The sequence below is a fragment of the Meles meles genome, chromosome 17 (genome assembly GCF_922984935.1).
Source record: "Meles meles chromosome 17, mMelMel3.1 paternal haplotype, whole genome shotgun sequence".
NCBI lineage: Eukaryota > Metazoa > Chordata > Mammalia > Carnivora > Mustelidae > Meles > Meles meles.
Window position 1 is genome coordinate 39,223,555 of NC_060082.1, and position 19,998 is coordinate 39,243,552.

At 42.1% G+C, this 19,998-nt stretch overlaps 1 protein-coding gene across 1 annotated transcript in view; it reads left to right on the forward strand.

The window, feature by feature from the left end:
- DNAH14 (dynein axonemal heavy chain 14) overlaps positions 1–19,998 on the forward strand; it is a 332,088-nt gene that overhangs the window by 120,361 nt on the left and 191,729 nt on the right. Inside the window, exons 28-35 of the mRNA XM_045982293.1 lie at positions 1,124–1,377; positions 5,852–6,083; positions 6,729–6,782; positions 8,162–8,307; positions 10,687–10,755; positions 11,398–11,584; positions 12,407–12,483; positions 18,289–18,460. Of these exons, the coding sequence (XP_045838249.1) occupies positions 1,124–1,377; positions 5,852–6,083; positions 6,729–6,782; positions 8,162–8,307; positions 10,687–10,755; positions 11,398–11,584; positions 12,407–12,483; positions 18,289–18,460 (1,191 nt within the window). The remainder of the gene's footprint in view (positions 1–1,123; positions 1,378–5,851; positions 6,084–6,728; positions 6,783–8,161; positions 8,308–10,686; positions 10,756–11,397; positions 11,585–12,406; positions 12,484–18,288; positions 18,461–19,998) is intronic.

Consider the following 19,998-nt stretch of genomic DNA (forward strand, 5'->3'; position numbering starts at 1 on the left):
AAGCCAGAGCAACGGACAGTTCCCTTCCAGCTATCTAAGGAGAGAGATCTGGTGGGCAGGCCACCTCCCCAGAACCCGTACTGACACCACCTAGCAAGGGGATTTGGCCTACTGGATACTGCCTCTGAGGCTGTGAATCTTGAATAAATGCTTCAAACACAGCAGTGCGGTGGCCTTGACAGCGCTTCCTGCTGCCTGGCCCAGACTCACTCCTGCCCACTCCCGAGAGACCCAGGCCGTGGTCTCTTGCCGCCTGCTGACCCGCCACATCCTGTAAGAAAGAGTTCGTTTCTGTTGCAGGCAGCCCAGAACACGGACTGATGTGTCAGGTTCCACATCCTCTCCTCTCTTACCTTGCTCTGGAAGAAAGTCCCACCCCTAAACCTCTTACCCCTAGGCTAAGTATTCCGAAGTTTCTTTCTTTTTAGCCTTACCTGCGTGTTTCATAGGCACTTCAAATTCATGAAATCCCAAGACGAACTCGCTGTGCCCCTCCACCTGCAGCATGCTCTTCCTTCAGTAGGTACTGTCCTAGGGACTGCAATCCCAGTTCACCCAGTCATGGGCTGGAAACCTGCAGGCCTCCTGGAAGTCCCCTCCACTGACTTCCAGGTCACTGCGACATTAATCCAGTGGCCTTCTTAAAATAAGAAGCATATGGAGCGGGTGAGTGTCAAAAGATTTCTCAAATGATGGAAGTCATACAGAGTTTCTGAAAATTATGATTACAGACAACATATTCTAAAAAGAGTATTTCTGGTTTCAGCTGAGCACACGGTCCTAATTTCATGCTGGAGTTTTCTACCATTATTACTGTCCTGGGTTGTTAGTCTAATGATGATTGCTAGTGATGTTATCAGTCTAGTGATGATTGCTAAGAATAGCAGACTTCGAAACTAGAACTATTGGTGGTAAATATATTTCAACTTATTTAAAAATAAGGCCATGAGCATTAATAAAATTCAGTGTCTGAATTGCAAATACATTCAAATATGTATGCTCTCTTTCACACGCACATACACACATACACATCATGAAAACATCTGGTTTAACTTATAAAGTTTATTTTTCAATAACTTTCAATCTTTATATCTTTTTCAATCTTTATATGTTACTTTTTCAGAGCCAGATCATGTTTTATAATGACTGCATCAAATGTTTTGTGAGTTCTCGGTCAAGACCAGAGTTGGAGAAGGTCCACAGCAGCATGGTCCGTCACCTAGAGGAGATTGCAGAGCTGGTGATGCTGGACACCAGTAACCCCCGCACGCAGGCAGTCCTGGGAGCACTGCTCACGCTCTGCGTGCACCACAGAGACATTGTTAGAGATTTATTGCTGAAAGGCGTCTTCAATGTGGGGGATTTTGAATGGACGAGGTAAGTGGATCCCGTTACCACTCTGCCTAAAATAACTCATCACATGGCTACCTCTAGGGAAATTCATTCTCTACCTCAAATTTTGTCAAATCTGACTTTTCATTTTCTTGGGATTTATAGAAATTCTGGGCAAACTGTGTCAGTTTGAGTTCCCGATGCCTATGCTTTCTTCCTTCTCTTTTACACTGTCCCTCCCATCATTTTAACTTCCCTGGGCTTCATGTTCCTGGATGGGCTTCGCTCCTCTTGTCACTGCGCCAGAGCGCAGCCCTCCCTCAGGCCTCGACTCTCCCTATGTGCTGTCCGTTCTGGAGCACTCTAAATGGGGAAACAAACCAGAGAATGTTTCTAGCCAGTTCTTTACCTCAGAGCCCCCTTTCTCCTACCAGGAGCCTGGCAGGACATATTCATACATAAATATTTCATATATGAAACACCACAAATGTGAAACTGTAGAAGAATAGAGCCACTGACCCTGGGGATAAGAGGAGAGCAAGCATAAGAGTCCTATGATAAATGTGAAATTTCAAACTTCTGAGTTATTTTTTTCTAAAGATACCTCTGTTCATGAAAAAATAACTGTCCTGACTACATAAGGTCTTTGATTCTCAAGAAAAGTTAATTTTTAAGAAATTCTGCATGAGTATAAATTTCCTTATTTAAATGTGACAATTTCCTTTAGCCTCTAGGGAAAATGGAGCCAGGAGGCTGATATATTTGACTAACACCACTTGAATTTTACTGAATACTTTATATTTGATATATATTCACATATTCCATTTACTGCAGAAGTATAACTGTATACCATTTTTAATTGCCAAAGAAATTGTTGTATTGATGAACCATCACCTAAAAGCTCAGTATGTCATTATTACTTTCTAGTAACTGTCTTTGAAAGTGAAACTAAAAGGTGGAAGAGCATACATAGAAAAGTAAAGTAGGAAACATATGATTCTAAACAACTCTGGGAGCATCTATGATTCTAGGGCTACAGTTCCCAAGTTGTATGCCAGGGTGTCCCAAGGCCCCATAGAGACCTTACAGGACACTGCAAAAATTTTAAACTTTTAAAAGACTCAGAGGAATATGCGTCATGTGTCAGACACCAAACAAACTGGTAGCTCAAAGTAGTTGACAAGTTTAACCTTAGACCATTAAACATTAGAATCATCATATTGATGATTTCTCATTCTTGCAAAGCTAGGTTTGAGCACTTGCTCTGATAAAAAAGCAAGGACTAAATGAAAACATGATATAGGAAACAAAATTGACAGTATCCTATCTGATTCTAAGGTCTGAGAAATTGTGCAGTGCACAACAGGTACACATGTCCCATTAGTAAGTAATGGTGATTATTCAAGAATGATATAAAAATTCAATTTATTTGTATATATTTTAAAAATAAGCTACGAAGTTCATTAAGACAAAAAATACCTTTAGGCTGCTTTGAATCTAAAAATTAATGAAATTAGCTATGAGGTATTTCTTTTGACTATGGTAATCAAGAAAAAAAATTACTGTATAGTATAGGTGCAGTCAAGCAAGTTTGGGAATTTTGTTAGGGGAAGAAGAATAGGGAAAGTAAAGCTCTGGAAATAAAAATTCTATTTAAATGATGTAATACTTGAATCATAAAACAAATCTTTGGTCTTAGGATAGCAGATACCTTTTTACTTAGCTTACCGTTTCTTTACTTTAGCACAATAAAAGCCACATATGATGAGCCCACAGCTAACATCATATACAACAGTGAAAAGCTGAGAGCTTTTTCTTTAAGATTCGGAGCCAGTTAAGGTTGTCCACTCTCCCCATGTACCATTTGTACCATTCAACATGGTAGTGGAGGTCTTAGTGAAAACAGTTAAACAAGAAAAAGAAACAAAAGGCATCCAAATTGGAAAGGAAGAAGTAAAATGGTCTCTCTTTGCAGATGACATACTATGTGCAGAAAACCCTAAAGATGCCAACAAAGAACTGGTAGTCCTAATAAAGGAGTCCAGTAAAGTTGCAGGATGCAAAATCAATACACAAGAATCAGTTACATTTCTACCCACTTACAATGAACTATCAGAAAGAGAAGTAAAACAATCCTATTTATAATTACACCAAGGGAATAAAATACTTAGCAATAAATGTAACCAAAGAGGTGAAATATCTGTACACTGAAAACTCTTTTGACATTAATGAAGGAAACTGAAGAAGACACAAGTAAATGAAAAGACAATCCATGATCGAGGATTGAAAAAATTAATATTGTTAAAATGTCCATACTACCCAAAGTCATCTGTAGAGTCAACGTAAAACCTCTCAAAATTCCAGTGACCTTTTTCCACTGGAAATAGATTAAAACCTAAAATTTGTATGGAACTGCAAAATACCTCAAGTATCCAAAACAATCTTGAGAAAAAAAGAGCAAAGCAGGAGATATCACACTTCCTGGTTTCAAGCTATATTACAAAGTTTTAGTAATCAAAACAGTATGACATCAGCAAACACATTGTCCAATGGAACAGAATAGCCCAGAAATATAACCACACATATATGGCTAGTCAATAACAAAAGAGCCAAGAATATACAATGAGGAAAGGAGAGTCTCTTTAATAAATGACACTGGGAAAACTAGACATCCCCATGCAAAAGAATGAAACTGAACCCCTATCTCATGCCACTCTCAGAAACCAACTGAAATAGATTTACGACTTGAACGTAAGACTTGACACCATTAAACTCTTACTCCGAAAACACAAGGCAGTAAACTTGGTATTGGCAATAACTTTTGGATTAGATGCCAAAAGTTTAAAGGAAACAAAAAATAAACAAGTGAAACCACATCAAACCAAAAGCTTCTGAACAAGAAAGGAAACCATAAACAAAATAAAAAGGCAACCTACTAAATGGGAGAAAATATTTGCAAACCATGAATCCACTAAGGGATTGATACCCCAAATACATAAAGACCAGCTACAACTCCATAGCCAAAAAAGGTGTTGTTATTTGGTTAGTTTGTTTGTTTGTTTGTTTGTTTTGATTAAAAAATGGGCAGAGGACCTGAATAGACATATTCCAAGGAAGACATACAGATGGCCAACAGGTGCATGAAATGCTGCCCAGCACTTCTCATTATGAGGGAAATGCAAATCAAAATCTCAATAAGATACCACCTCACACCTGTCAGAATGCCTATTATCATAAAAACAAGAAATGAATTTTGGTGTGGATGTGAAGAAAAGGGAAATTTATATGCCATTGGAGGCGGAAATGTAAATTGGTTCACCCAGTATGGAAAATGTATGGTGGTTTCTCATAAAATTAAAAATATAAGTACCAAATGATCCAGCAATTCCAATTCTGCATATTTTCCCTAATGAAGTGAAATCACTATCTCAAAAAGGTGATGTTCATCACATCATGTTCCCCCATGTTCATCACAGCATTATTTATAATAGTCAAGACATTCATTAACTGATGAATGGATAAAGAAAATGTAGTGCATATGTAGAATGAACTATGACACAGCTGTAAAAAATTAAAGAAGTCTTGCCCATTGCTACAACACCTTGATGGCATTATCCAAAATTAAATAGGTCAGACAATGTATGACCTCACTTATATGTGAAACCCATAAACACTGAATTCATAGAAACAGAGAAATGGGTGGGGGCCGGAGGCAGAGGATGTGTGTAATGGATGAAGGAGGTCAAAGATACCAAGATAAATAAATTCTGGGGATGTAATGGCTAGCCTGGGGACTATAGTTTAATAATACTTCATTGTGTATTTGAAGAATACTAAGACAGTAGATCTCGAGTGTTGTCATCACAAGAAAAGTAAGTTTGTAACTGTGTGAATGATGAATGTTACCTAAATTTACTGTGATCATTTCACAGTATGTGCATATATCAAATCATTATGGTGTCACACCTTAAACTAATATGAAGGTCTAGCTCAATATCTCCATAAATCTGGAGGGCAAGAATATATACTGTAAAGCTACAACTGGGTCACAGGTTTTACTGGTAGCCATATAGATGAGCAAACTTAGGATTAGCCTCACGATTCTCAGGGTTCATAAGATGAATACCACAATAGCATTTCAGTTACCCTTGTAGTAAGGATCCTGGTTATAATGAACAATGTCTGAGCCACATCTTTATTGAAAACCGCAATACACTTCGTAGGGATGATTCTTGTATAAATCCTCTATTTGTGCCGTGCCCACATCACAGCCAAGCAGCAGGACTCCGCGAGACCGTTCCTTGTGGTGCAAGTGCTCATCTGCTTGTAGGATTCAGCGTTCTAGTATTTCATTCTAACATTGTCACTCATGTACTGGCCATAACTCTTTCCATTTTTTTTAAACATTTTCATTTGTTTTTTAGTCAACATTCTCTCTAATGTTCATTAGGTTTCTACATGCGAAAACAAAAACTAAATTTGCCCCAATAACATGGCGCACTTGCACCACTGTTTTCAGGCATTTGCACTATAAATGGAACGACAGACAGAAGTTGTGCTACGTGTCTCAAGGAGATGCCAGCTTCACATACGGCTACGAGTACCTGGGCTGCACGCCCCGCTTGGTTATCACGCCCCTCACTAACAGGTGCTGGCTCACCCTCACCGGAGCGCTGCTCCTGAATCTGGGGGGCTGCCCCGCAGGCCCCACCGGCACAGGCAAAACGGAGAGTGTCAAAGATCTAGCCAAAGTAAGTGCCTTTGGTATCCAGAATGCTGCTTTCTTGGGTTTTTAGTCACACAAACCTTAATGGTATCTTAAATATACATCATTCCTGCTAGTAAGATGTTCAGAACATTTAACAGACACCTTACCACGTCCATGAAGTCATGTACCTCATCCGTTCACATTTAAGTGTCTGCTGTGTGCTGGGACATGGGCGTTCTGCAGGCTGTTTGCTTCTGTTTACTTGGGATTCCGCCGCACTCACTGATGAGTGAACGGCGGCAGCGTCATTTAAGGGTGATTTCGAGCTGCATGTAGACTTCTACCTGGTTGTGTGTGTGTGTGTGTGACACAGAGAAGGAGACAGAGACTATGAAAGTGGAGAAGATGGTTTGATGTCACTGAAATGATGTTCCCGAAATGCTTTTTCCTTAGTTTTTTATTGATGTGTTTTAGAAACATGACTTTTTAACATTCCATGTGCTAATCAACTTAATAGTGTATGTGCCTCTTACTATACTAAGTTTTGTGACTGTCTAAATCTGGTATGTACTTCATCTGGAGATTAAAGTTTTCTCAAAAAAGACATTTTATTACTCCTGAAGTTTTAGCATTGGTGTTTTATGTCATAATTCAAGAGATCTATTAAAATAATATTTTTGTTTCTCAGTCCTTAGGCAAACATTGTGTGGTCTTCAACTGTTTTGCGGATTTGGATTATAAGGTAAGGCTTATTCATATATACGGAGGAAAAATATATTGTGCACATAAAGGAAAGAATTTATTGAGGATTGAAAGAACAAGAAAAATATTTCTCTTGGAGAGACATTACATATTAACAGAACTGTAAATGCTGTTGATTCTTCTAAATTGATTAGAAACTTAGAATATAATAGAAACTTAAAACATCATGCAGTTTTCTTTTATGAAAATGAACTACTTCTTATGACAGTGGTTTTCAAATTTTTTATGGGGTTTTTCCTAACAAAATATGATATGGAACATGAATTTATTAAAAAAATTAAGAGTACTGCTCTATTAGTATAAATTTATTTTATACTTTTATTTACTTTACTTTTACTTTTTATTTACTATTTTATACTTTTATTTACTTTTTTATACTTTTATTTACTGAAAAGGTATACTTCTATTTACTAAAAAGGTAATCATTAAAAACAATGAGACTGTTATAATTAACACAGAAATTTGAGTCAGAGTTTGTAGTGATGATTACAATTTTATGTCAGCTTTATTTTTTTCTGATGGTATATTACCTAAGAAGACACAGCTCCTAACATTGTGAAATATTCATTGAAATGTTCTATACCTCTGCACCTGTCACAAATTTACTTACAGTTTCAAAACACTCCCATTTACTTTGTTTTGCATGTTAAGTCCAGACCATTTACCTTTTATTAGGGTCCTTTTATTGGCGGCTAAAAGCACATTAGCTGTGAGACCCTGAGTTTCCAGTGTGTGCTCACTTAGCACATGAAAAGTATCAATAAACACAGATCAGCTGTTTGCATGAGTATTATCAAGACCTAGAGACCCTAGTTTCCTCCCCAGGAACTGCCCTCAGGTGCAGTGAGCAGGGCTGAGCAGCGGAGCAGGAGCCCAGAAACCTGCTCATCAAGATAAATCACATTTTAATGATTTTTAGAATGAAAATTAAGGCCAAAAAAAAAACCATGAAAAAATGAAATATCAAAATTTTCAGTAGAGACACGACCTGATTTCCGCAACCAGTGAGAAGAACTGGCTGCTGTATCTTGGACCCACAGGACTCTGGCGTGTGCTCCTGCCTCACACGGAGAGCACGCATTCCCGCGTGTGTGTTCATGCACGCTTGTTGTGTTGGGCCTACGGTGTTCTTGCTGGTTTTTGGCTGCCGGCACATGGGCATCCGTGGGTTCCCCACCTGAAAGCCCCCCCTGAACAACCACGGCCAGGCCTCTGCCTGTACCTGCCAGGGGTGCGGGCCAAGCACTGTGTGCACCTCACTGTTGTGCTGGGGAGGGTGTGCGCTGGCCTCGGGGACACTGTGGAACCACACGGGGCCAGCCCAGGGAAAGCATTCACCAGCATGTAATTGTTTTCAAGATAATGGGGAGATTCTTCTTCGGACTGGTACAGTCGGGAGCGTGGTGCTGTTTGGACGAGTTCAATCGGATTGACGTGAAGGTCCTCTCCGTGATTGCGTCACAGATCCTAACGATCAAGGTGGCAAAAGACAGCTACTCGGTCAGGTACGGGGTGGGTGCCTCTGCTTCCTTGCTGCTCAGTATTCCTTCTCCGGGAAGTGCTTGGGGTGTTGTTTTTTTCCTAAACACAGACCAGAAGGAATGAATGACATCTCGGATGTCTCCCTTGCTGGGCAAGTAATAAGCAAATATACAGAACTGACTTTCCTGCCAGCCTAGGGGTCTCCAGGCTCCTGTCCAGCCTTGGAAAGGCCTTCCCGGCCACCGGGACAGGTCACAGATATATCCAATGACTTTTTCTTTGAGCTTTAAACTCTCTTAGTACCTTTCCATGTTAGGATGTTTCACTTGAAGAAACCAAAGTATTTTTCTTTAATTCTACATCCTTTTAAAAAAACATATTACTGGCCACATACCTAAAGCCGTCTCTTATTCCATGATTCTGAATTAATATACTTTTATTGAAAAAAATCCTGTAAAAGTAATACTTGTATGTTAGGATTACTGCCATTTACTAATCCAAGGAGAATTTTTTTCTCTTTAGATAAATTCAGAAGTTCACATGATTTACTTTATGGGCATAATTGAACTTGTGGGTTTAAAATTTCTATTACAATCTAGTATTTCTTTATTTTTATATTTTTTGGGTAATCTCTACACCAGCTCAAACGCGTGGCCCTGAGATGAAGAGCCACACACTCCTCCGACAGAACCAGCCAGTCTCTGGCCCCTTCCCACCCCCAGTATTTCTAATTCAGTCTAATGGACACTCACTTCTGGCTTTACTCTCAAGGATCTTGTTCCCACTGTTAGAGTCAGTGTTGCAAGGCCCCACAGGTTTGTGAGTGTAAGTGGGCGTCACAGGAGGCCACACATCACACCAGTTTTCCACCTCGCCTCACAGAGTGTCACGCCTTCGTCTGTTCTGTCCAGGGAGTCCTCAGCTTTTGTTCGTCGTTTTCTTCCTTTCCAGCTTCAACCACCCTCACTGGTATCCCCTATCTGCAAAGTCACCAGAGCATTTCTGTCCATGGTCCCTACCTCTGGGGCTGACAACAGGACCCTAATCTCTGGGCCAAGGTTCTGCTTCACAGCATTCCCTTTATTTAACTGAGGGGTTGGGGGGCGGGCCGCACTGTGTGTTAACACAGGAACCCTGTGCCATAGCCATTCTCCGCTCTACCCTGTCACCCAGGGAGAGCTCTGTGTCCAGGTGTCTCCTCGGGTTCTTTTCCCTGTTTGGTCCTGTCATTCAGGTGGGTGCCTTCTGGCTTCAGTCCCCACAGCTCTGTAGATGTGACCAAATAAATCTGAAACCCCAGAGCACCTGGGTGGCACAGTCGGTTAAGTGTCTGATTCCTGGTTTTGGCTTAGGTCTTGATCTCAAGGTCATGAGTCTGCTTGGGATTCTGTCTCCCTGTCCTGCTGCCCTTCCCACCCATTCTCTTTTCTTTCTTTCTCTCTCAAATACATAAATACATATTTTAAAAAAACTCAACCCAGTAGGGCTCACAACTTTGACTCAACATGATCCTCTTCTTTACCCTCTTAAAATTGTTTTTTCCAGGGTGCCAGAGTGGCTCAATGGGTTAAGCCTCTCCCTTCGGCTCAGGTCATGATCTCAGGGTCCTGGGATCGAGTCCTGCATCGGGCTCTCTGCTCAGTGGGGAGCCTGCTTCCCCCTCTCTCTCTGCCTGCCTCTCTGCCTACTTGTGATCTCTGTCAAATAAATAAATAAAATCTTTTTAAAAAATGGTTTTTCCCCCCAGCATGTGCTATTTGGATTTAAATGTAACACACAGCCTTAGGAACTTTACCAAACTCACTTACTGTTTTAACATACTTTGACTTAGAGAACACAGTTCTTTTAGTAATGAATACTGTAATGGACAGGGGAGGAAAATTTTTCTTTAACCTGTCTGAGTTCTTTTGGCTGGTCCATTAATTAAATTGGCATAAGATAAATTAACGGGAGGAAAGTTTAATTGCATACAGACATGAGCCTCACACAGACATGGGAGGTTCAGAGACAGGCCCTTAATGTTTGTATGCCATCCTGAGCTAAGGAGAAGGGGAAAGGGATCTGGGGCTACAAAGGGAAAGAAGAAAAGTCCCAGGGAGACGGGAAGAGCAAATGTTTGGTGAGAGAGACAGCAGGACACAGAGAGGAACGTGAATGAACAGGTCTGCTGAGCTCCGCACAGCTTACTACGCCCAGCCCGTATTCTCTGTAGCTGTCTCTGGTGAGAGCTCTCTTCCTGGACCCGGCCCTCTATCTAAACTCGTAGAAGCAGTTAAAGGGGGGAGGTAAAAAGCTCTTTCTGAGTCTTTTGGGCCGTCACTGTCTTCAGCTAAAACTAATGTATGTAATGAAGTGGCACATTTTGGGGGTGCTCATTCCGAACTCCTACCAATGTTTTGTAGGTTTGTGCTAGAAGGAAAAGAAATTCGTATCAACATGTCTTGTGCAGTATTTGTCACTATGAACCCTGGGTAAGTATCTGTGCAAGGAGTGGAGACAGTCAAAATCGTTTTCTGAGACCTTAGCCACGAAGCAGTCGTCTGACATTGTAATGTACCATTGTACATTGTACATTGTACCATCATAATGCACTGCCACCGCCTGACCCCCTCCTGTACCTGCACACTCACAAGTGTTACAGTTCCGTACTTATCCCCATGGGTGGTCTCACGTTAACTTTCTGACTGAGGGATGTTTTCACTTCCAGAATAGCCAGGAGAAAAGAAAATGTTAGCCACTTGTCAAAAAGGAGACAGACTAAAAAGAGGAGAGTAGCAGAAGGAAGAGAACTTGATGGTTATGAGGAGCGGAGGCTGGGCAGACTCAGTGAACTCCTGTCGAGGAAACGTGTGGAGGGAACGGTCAGGGTGGGAGCGACCTGACACGAGGCGCACTGTGGGAGGAGGCACAGGGAGAAAGGTCGGTAGAGGAGAACACTCTGGAAATGAAAATACAATAGAAACTGTCTTAGACACTTGCTTTCAAGTGAAGGTCACATAGGACACGAACAGGGTTATTCTGGGGGAAACTATATTGTGTGGTTCCTCAATGGGAAAATGAAAACGGAATAACTGCTTTTCTGTTTATTTCTTTGTTTTTCTTACCCTCTTAAGATATAAAGGTCGAGTAGAGCTCCCGGATAACTTAAAATCTCTGTTTCGCCCAGTGGCAATGATGGCTCCCCATTATCAAATGATTGCTGAGATAATGCTGTTTTCACTTGGTTTCAAATCTGCAAAATCACTCTCTGGAAAGCTGGTTAACATTTATGAATTAGCCAGCAAGCAGCTCTCACAGCAGGTAACACATTGCTTTTTTCAAAAGCAAGGGGATTATAGAAAACTTTAAATAAGACTTTTCTGGTGTTGGACCATGGCATGACCTGGGAAATAATGGAGATAGAATCTGGTCAGCAGTTCAAGATGGCGAGCCAACGTAGAGGTGAGGGGATGTGTAAAACCAGTCCAGGTTGTGAGCCTGTCTTCCAGGGCCTGGAGAAAATAATGGAATACCTGCTGTGTGAAACTGGGGACTACTTTCTCCATATGAGGAAGTTAACCTCTATAGCAGTGACTCGCACTTTTTTTGTGCTTCGTAATTGGGGGAATTTGTTAAAACACATTCCTGGACGTTACCACCAACTTTCTGAGTGTCTGGCGCAGCCCTTGGGAATTTTGGTTTCTAAATTCTCAACAGTTCCTGATGTTGCTGATTTGAGTACCACATGTTGAAAACGATTGTTCTGGGATATGCCAGCTGGATGAGTATTTGTTTATGTCTCAACATGGTTTGGACAACCAGCCACACCACCTCCAGAATGTTCTTCTTTACCCTATTCTTTCAGTTCATCTCTCCATTTCAGAGAAAATTTAGTTTAGATACTGATAGTTTTTAACAGCTTTAATACTTCGGACTTTCTCTTTTAAGAAGACTTTAGGGGCACCACTTTGGGGGGAAGTGAAGGCACTAGAAGCCAACTGCAGTCTTTCTTGATTTACAGCACAGTCTGTCTTCATAGTGTGCATGATTAGGGATTTAACTGTGTAGGATATGCATTTATTTCCAAGTCATCCCATTTTTCTTTTAGAAATGTAATAACTCAGATATTTTAATGCTTTATAGGATCATTATGATTTTGGCTTGAGGTCTCTGAAGATCGTTTTAACAATGGCTGGGAAGAAGAAACAGGTATTTAAATGGTGAGTTGAATTTTGAATCGTTAGGTCAAATGGAGTTATGCAACATAGGGAAAATAATTGGTAAAAGTCTAAGTAACAATGACAAGATAAAACAGGGAGCTCCCAGAATGTGACGGTGAAATATGATAGAGGTGTTTAAGAATGTGAAAGAAGAGGGAGAAAAAAATGCACAAAATCCCTGGGGTCTTTTCCCCAGAAGAACCTCTTGTTTAAAAAAAATGTATCTTGGGGTGCCTGGGTGGCTCAGTGGGGTAAAGCCTCTGCCTTTGGCTCAGGTCATGATCCCAGTGTTCTGGGATCGAGCCCCATATCAGGCTCTTTGTCAGCAGGGAGCCTGCTTCCTCCTCTCTCTCTGCCTGCCTCTCTGCCTACTTGTGATCTCTATCTGTCAAATAAATAAAATCTTTAAAAAAAAGTATCTTAACCTTTATATAATAAAAGATACACTGGAATAAAAGGCCTTATTTAAAAGAGCAGTAATTTAATGAGAAATGTAAAATCTATATGAATATATCTGTATGAGAAATGTGTAAAACCCATATGAAGAAAACATTGGTGAAGGACACAAATGAAAACATGAATAAATGAAATAACACATCATGTACTTAATATAACATCTTAGATGGTCTAGCATCATAAAGATTTAAAGACTCTAAATGTTCATTTATGAATGAGAAAACCTCCCAGTGAGTATACCAAAGGTATTATTTGTTTATTTTTGAGCCAGCACATTCTAAAGTTCAAATAGAAAGGGGCTTCTCAGTGGCAAAAGCGGTTAAGCATCCGACTCTTGGTTTTTGCTCAGGTTGTGATTTCATGGGTCATGATCTCACGGGTCATGAGATGGAGCCCTGAGTAAGGCGCTATGCTCAGCAGGGAGTCTTCTTGAGATTCTCTCTCCTTCCATCCCTCCCACCACTCGCACTCGCACTCGCATGTACAAGTGCACTCTTTCTCTGTCTCAAATAAATAAATGCATCGTAAAAAAAAAAAAAACAGTTCAGACTAACTAGAAAGATGAAAGCAATGAAGGAGAAACATCCCTTTAATTACTGAGACATATTATAGAGCTGCATTGGTTAAACACTGTGGTGCTGGCTTATGAACAGAGAGGGACAAGCCATCAGGACAGAACAGAACCCAGAGGCAGGACTGCACGTCCTGGGTATGTAGTGTGTTGTCAGTTGGGAGGCAAGAACAAACTCCCAGACTTTCCAGTGATTGTCTTTGGTAAAACTAAAGTGCCCTGTGAATAAAGACGCAGTTGGAGCCACGGCCAACGTTATCTACCTGGATAACGAGGAGCAAAAAGACTAAAAACGTAAAAGGATTTGAAGAATCAAAATGTCCTTTATTTTCTTGGACTACAGAAGACCTGTAAAACTAAGACTCAAAATCTAGAAGCTATCAAGGCAAAGAGTGATAATGGTCAAAAAACACTGTGCGGCTACTGGGTATTTACCCTAAAGATACAAACGCAGTGATCCGAAGGGGCACGTGTACCCGAATGTTTATAGCAGCAATGTCTACAATAGCCAAACTATGGAAAGAACCTAGATGTCCATCAACAGATGAATGGATAAAGAAGATGTGGTATATATACACAATGGAATACTATGCAGCCATCAAAAGAAATGAAATCTTGCCATTTGCGACGACGTGGATGGAACTAGAGGGTATCATACTTAGTGAAATAAGTCAATCAGAGAAAGACAACTATCATATGATCTCCCTGATATGAGGACATGGAGATGCAACATGGGGGGTTAGGGGGATAGGAGAAGAATAAATGAAACAAGATGGGATTGGGAGGGAGACAAACCATAAATGACTCTTAATCTCACAAAACAAACTGGGGGTTCTGGGGGGAGGTGGGGTTGGGAGAGGGGGAGGGGGTTATGGACATTGGGGAGGGTATGTGCTATTGTGAGTGCTGTGAAGTGTGTAAACCTGGCGATTCACAGACCTGTACCCCTAGGGATAAAAATACATTATGTGTTTATAAAAAAATTGGAAGGGGAGGCGAACCATAAGAGACTATGGACTCTGAAAAACAACCTGAGGGTTTTGAAGGGTCGGGGGTGGGAGGTTGGGGGAACAGGTGGTGGGTAATAGGGAGGGCACGTATTGCATGGAGCACTGGGTGTTGTGCAAAAACAATGAATACTGTTACGCTGAAAAAAATAAATTTAAATACTAAAAAAAAAATCACTGTGCGGTCAGGAGCTGAGTGATGAACTGGGAAGAAGGATATTTGCAACTCTCTGGGCAGAGGGAGAGCTCATCCTCATGACACGGGAGGACTGCCTGGAAAACACGGGGAAGGACTCGTATGCAAAATGGGCAAAGGACAGTTCTCAGAAAAGGAAACATAAAAGTTTTTAAACACATGAAAATATCCTCAACCCCACTCCTAATGAGAGAAATGCACATTAAAAATGGAAATGTTGTCTCTCATCAGATGGGCAAAAATACGAAAGTTGGGACTTTGTTGGTGAAGCTATAGGGAAGTGGGCATTTGTTTCTATTGTTGCTAAGGGGCGGACCTCTTTGGGTTTGATTTGGGACTGTATTCATGTATTACCCATTAAAAATTAAATGAAAAAAAACGTGAATATGTTGTAAGAGGGCATATCAATATGCCATTTACATGAATTATTAAAACACAGCCAATGTTATAGATTGTTCATGGTACCTAGATACAGCACCAAGCACAGAACACTGTGGGGAGGGGAAGAGTCAGGGGTCTGGGTTTAGCTCGACCGTCGTATGTTATTTCTTACAAATAAAGGAACTAAGGCATGTATTGCAAAATGGCCTATGTAAGACTGATGGCAGGTAGATGGGTACCTGTTATGAAATGCTTTGTCATTGGGAAGAATTAGAGGCAGGAGTACCAGGAATCAGCTTCCTGATGTCCTCCAGTCCTCCAGTCTTTCTGCTGTACGAGGACCTGTTCCAGGGAGGGAGTCCCTGATCCATGTTCTTTGCATCACAGAAAAGCCTCAGTTAGTTCTCCCAGGCACCTGGACTGGGGCTCCCGCGTCCAGCAGGCTGTCAGTCTACTGCCATGAGGAGCAGCTGTCTTTTGTCTGTCTGTGCTTGCATAGCTGTGACAGCCCGCCCCTTGGTCCCCCTAAAGCAGGCAATGTGGTTGTGTGAAGTTGGCTGTATTATAAAGAGGATTGGGGAATTTTTTTTAAAGATTTTACTTATTTATTTGACACACAGAGATCACAATTAGGCAGGGAGGCAGGCAGGGAGAGAGAGAGAAGAGGAAGCAGGCTCCCCACCGAGCAGAGAGCCCGATTCGGGGCTCGATCCCAGGACCCTGGGATCATGACCTGAGCCGAAGGCAGAGGCTTTAACCCACTGAGCCACCCAGGTACCCCAACAAGAAATTTAAAAATTAGACTCTTTTTCTTTTTAAAAATCCCTTGGCCCTTCCTGACACCAAAAACTATCGTGGTTCTTCTTGTCTGCCCTTTTCCCTTCTGTCCCTTCCTCACCCTCTGCTCTTGCCCATTTTTTCTCAGGCTCCTGGCTTTGCCTCCGAGGTACGCAAGGATACCACAAATGTCCCTCATTTCCAGAGCAGTCTCCCAGCTCCTCTGTCTAGAGCATACTGGCAGAACCTCGCTCTAACTCCCGGAGAGTCTGGAGGTGCTTACATTTAAAACAGTAGTAGGAGGGGCGCCTGGGTGGCTCAGTCATTAAGTGTCTGCCTTCAGCTCAGGTCATCATCCCAGGATCCTGGGATGGAGCCCCACATCAGGCTCCCTGCTCAGCAGGAAGCCTGCTTCTCCCTCTCCTACTCCCCCTGCTCTCTCGCTGTGTCTCTTTCTGTCAAATAAATAAAATCTTAAAAAAAAACAAAAAACAAAACAGTAGTAGGAGACCGTGTATTTGCTTTGTAGGGCTGCCATAACAAATGGCTACAGACGTGACATCTTAAAGGACCTGAGACCAGAAGTCTGAACTCCAGGTTGTGGGCAGGACTGTTGTCCCTGCCAAGGTCCAGAGGGATAGTCCGGCCTGTGCTCTGTCAGCACCCCGGAGCTTGTGGCTGCATCACTCCGGCGTCCACCCCGTCTTCTCACTGTTTGCGTGTCTGTGTCTCTGTGTGCCTCTCTGCCTTGCTCTCAGGAGGAGCATGTGACTACATTTAAATCGGGATCATGTGAGATAAACTCAGTCCCATCTTTTGCTGTATCAGATAATATTCACAGGTTCCAGGGATTAGCAAGGGAATATATCTCTGCAGAACAGTTTTGTCTGCCTCCCGCAGACAGTCCCAGAAAGGTTTCTGTATCTCCCCTTTGGGAGACACAGACTGCCCAGCAGCTGGAATCCTAGGATGTCCTTGGTAGAAAAGATGTGCTTTGTCAACAGCTAGAGAATTAACATCTCTTCAGGTAATCACTTGAAACACTTACAAAACTTACCACAGTACTGGGCCATAAAGGGAGTCTTAACTAATTCCAAAGAATGTGGTACGTATCATGAAGGCAATCAAAATGGGTAAGAAAAAAAAATTACTTTCTTGGATTTTCTTGGATTTTAGTTGACTTATTAGTCTAGAGCTTTCATTTTTTATTCTTAAATGATAACAGATATTCCCCTGATAATCTTAGATGCCATCCCCCAAATTATTCTTTTGGAGAACTTTAGTTGAGTCTTACCTTTATATATCTAACAGCACAGTAGCGTAACAGTATTATTATATATAAACTGTGATCGCTCCCAGATGTAGTAGTCAGTTCGTGCATCCGTCCGTCCTTCCTTCCCACCCTCCTTCCTTCAAGTTATCTTCCTTGAGTGTAAAGCAAGCTGTGTCTGGGGAAAAAGGATGTCACTGACCCCCAACAACTGTCTGACCTGGGTCATTTTGAGTATTACTTTCCCTCTTAAGTGCTTGAAAAGAGTAATGAATTCTTTGATTAAAGAATTAAACAGAGTGCCCGGTAAAAAGTGCTCCCTAAATGTTAGTTATTAGCTGTTTTTATTAAGGATCAAAGACTTAAGATTCGCCTCCGTCCTGCTGAAGAGTTTGGACATGTGTGCACAGGAGGGCAGGAGGGCCGCTCCCACCCAGAGGACGTTGCTTCTTGTGTGTCTCTGCAGTCTGATTGCACAGCCTGCTGTTCCTTCTCCTGCCGGCATGTTTAATGTGCACAGATACGTGCTGAAGTGTTCAAGAGGCAACATATTGTTACTGTGGGGCAGTATATTATGCGATGACTTCTTACATCTGGAGGCTTTTGTGACAAGCAGAAATACCTTCAGCTGGCTTGAGTGGAAGACGGGTTCGAGGTTTCTCTCCCTCAGAAGCTCCAGAGGCGGGCAGAGGAGGACTGCTCTGACAAGGGTGTCAGGTCCATTTGTCTCTACAGGACAGCTTCCGTGGCATAACTTGGGCCACAGTTCCCAGCTGCATAGCCTGCAAGCCCGCTTCCCTGGCCTGCCTCAAGATTGTGAATAAATTGCTATTATTTCTTATTTGACATCAACCCGAATTCGTTCCATTATTTGCAGCTAAAACACGTTACTGGTACAATGCCCGACCCTGACGGGGAGGTGGCATTCCCCTGCCTGTTCGGGACCAGGCTGGGCCTGTCTCTGGGCCCATCTCTGGGTCCCATCTGTGGGCCCTGGGACCAGATCCGCCTCACGCACACCACCTAGCTGCTTTGCAGTGAGGGACAGGAGGAAGGGCCGGGGGGATAGCCACCACCGCAAAGGGGCAGGAACAGTCCTCAGTGTCATTCTTGCTCACCTTATCTGTGTTTTCTTCTTCTGTTAAAGTAACACCGGTGACCATCTTTCTGAAAAGGAGGAGACTCAGATCGTTATTGAGGCTCTAAGAGAAGCTAGTTTGCCAAAATTTCTTCCTGAAGACGTCCCATGTTTTGAAAAGATTATAGGAGATATTTTTCCTGGAGCAGCAGTTTCAACACCAAATCAGGTTGCCCTGGAGGTAATAAGACTTTTGGATGATTTAGATGTGGAATATTGAGATAAGAAACGACTAAGTAAAAAATATTCTAGTTCTTCCTGAAACACTCAACTCATGTTCTAGTTGGAGGGATAAACATACTCGAAGATGTATTTCCCCTTGGGAGAAAAACAGCCTCAGTCAAGGAAGGCTACTAATTACATTGTTCCCCAGTTTTCTCGTCTTTCCAAAGGGAATGAGAGTTTCCTCTTCCTACTTTAAAGAGGTGCTCTAAGGATCAAATTAGATCAGGACTATGAAAAAGGACATTACAATGTAAACTTTTGTGGTTATAAAAATGGCATATTATGACTGACCTTGAGGTCAGCGCCACTGTCTGGGTGGGGTCTCGACTTTTCTCCCGTGGCCCCCTGTGTCCACATGCTGCGGCAGCCAGCACTGCTTTCTGGACACCTGTGACCAGGCCCACAGAGCCCACAGAGCCCCCAGCAGACAGACCCGGAGTCAGCTCCCCCGACACCACTCACACTGCCTTTCACGGTCTGGCCACATCAGGTGACCTGTGTGTCCTTTTTCCTCCCGCCACTTTTTCCACCCCAAGTGTCTCTTTGCTTTCTGGCTCTTCCTGGGCCCTTATCAGTTATCAGGCCATCAAACCCATGCACTCCTTTCCCTGGGACCTTGCCCAATTTTTCAAAACACTGTTTTTTGTGGGGTTTTTTGTTTTAATTTTAGTATATATGGTTTATGTAGCTTATAATTTAAACAGCCTTATAATTGTTCCTTTTTTAAGTGTAGGTATAAGCTATGTGCACAACCCCATACCCAGTGGGCACAGAATACATATTATTTTGAGGCACACATGCAGTGCTCAGCAAAAGATTGTGTTCCTACACAACATGAGGTTGTGTAGGAAGGTCTGGGAAAATTTCCCTTGCAAACCACCCGGACCAGGAGTTTTATGACACGATAGTTCTTTCATGGTTCTGGTCTAGTTAGATTTCACATCCCTTCTAGGCTCAATTTTGTTGAACTAGGGAGTATTCTCATGGCATTCACGTGTTAGAATGCTCTGTGTGGATCTGAGACAATCACTGTATCATAGCCGCTGCAGTTTCCCGTTTCTGATGTTACCCTCCCAGCAGGTCTTATTTTCTTAGCTTGGGTTTTCTTCATTACATAGATGACCTACAAGTGTATCTAATTGTTGTCTTCAAAAAACCAGCCTTTTATTTAATACATCTTTTTGATTTCTAACCTTTTAATATCCCTATTATTTTTGGTTTTGATTTTTTTTATAAGAATATAATATATTTTTAGCCCTAGGGGTTCAGGTCTGTGAATCGCCAGGTTTACACACTTCACAGCACTCACCACAGCACACCCCCTCCCCACGTCCATAACCCCACCATCCTCTCCCAACCCCCTTCCCCCAGCAACCCTCAGTTTGTTCTGTGAGATTAAGAGTCTCTTATGGTTTGTCTCCCTCCCAATCCTATTTGGTTTCATTTATTCTTTTCCTACCCCCCAAGCTCCCCATGTTGCATCTCCAATTCCTC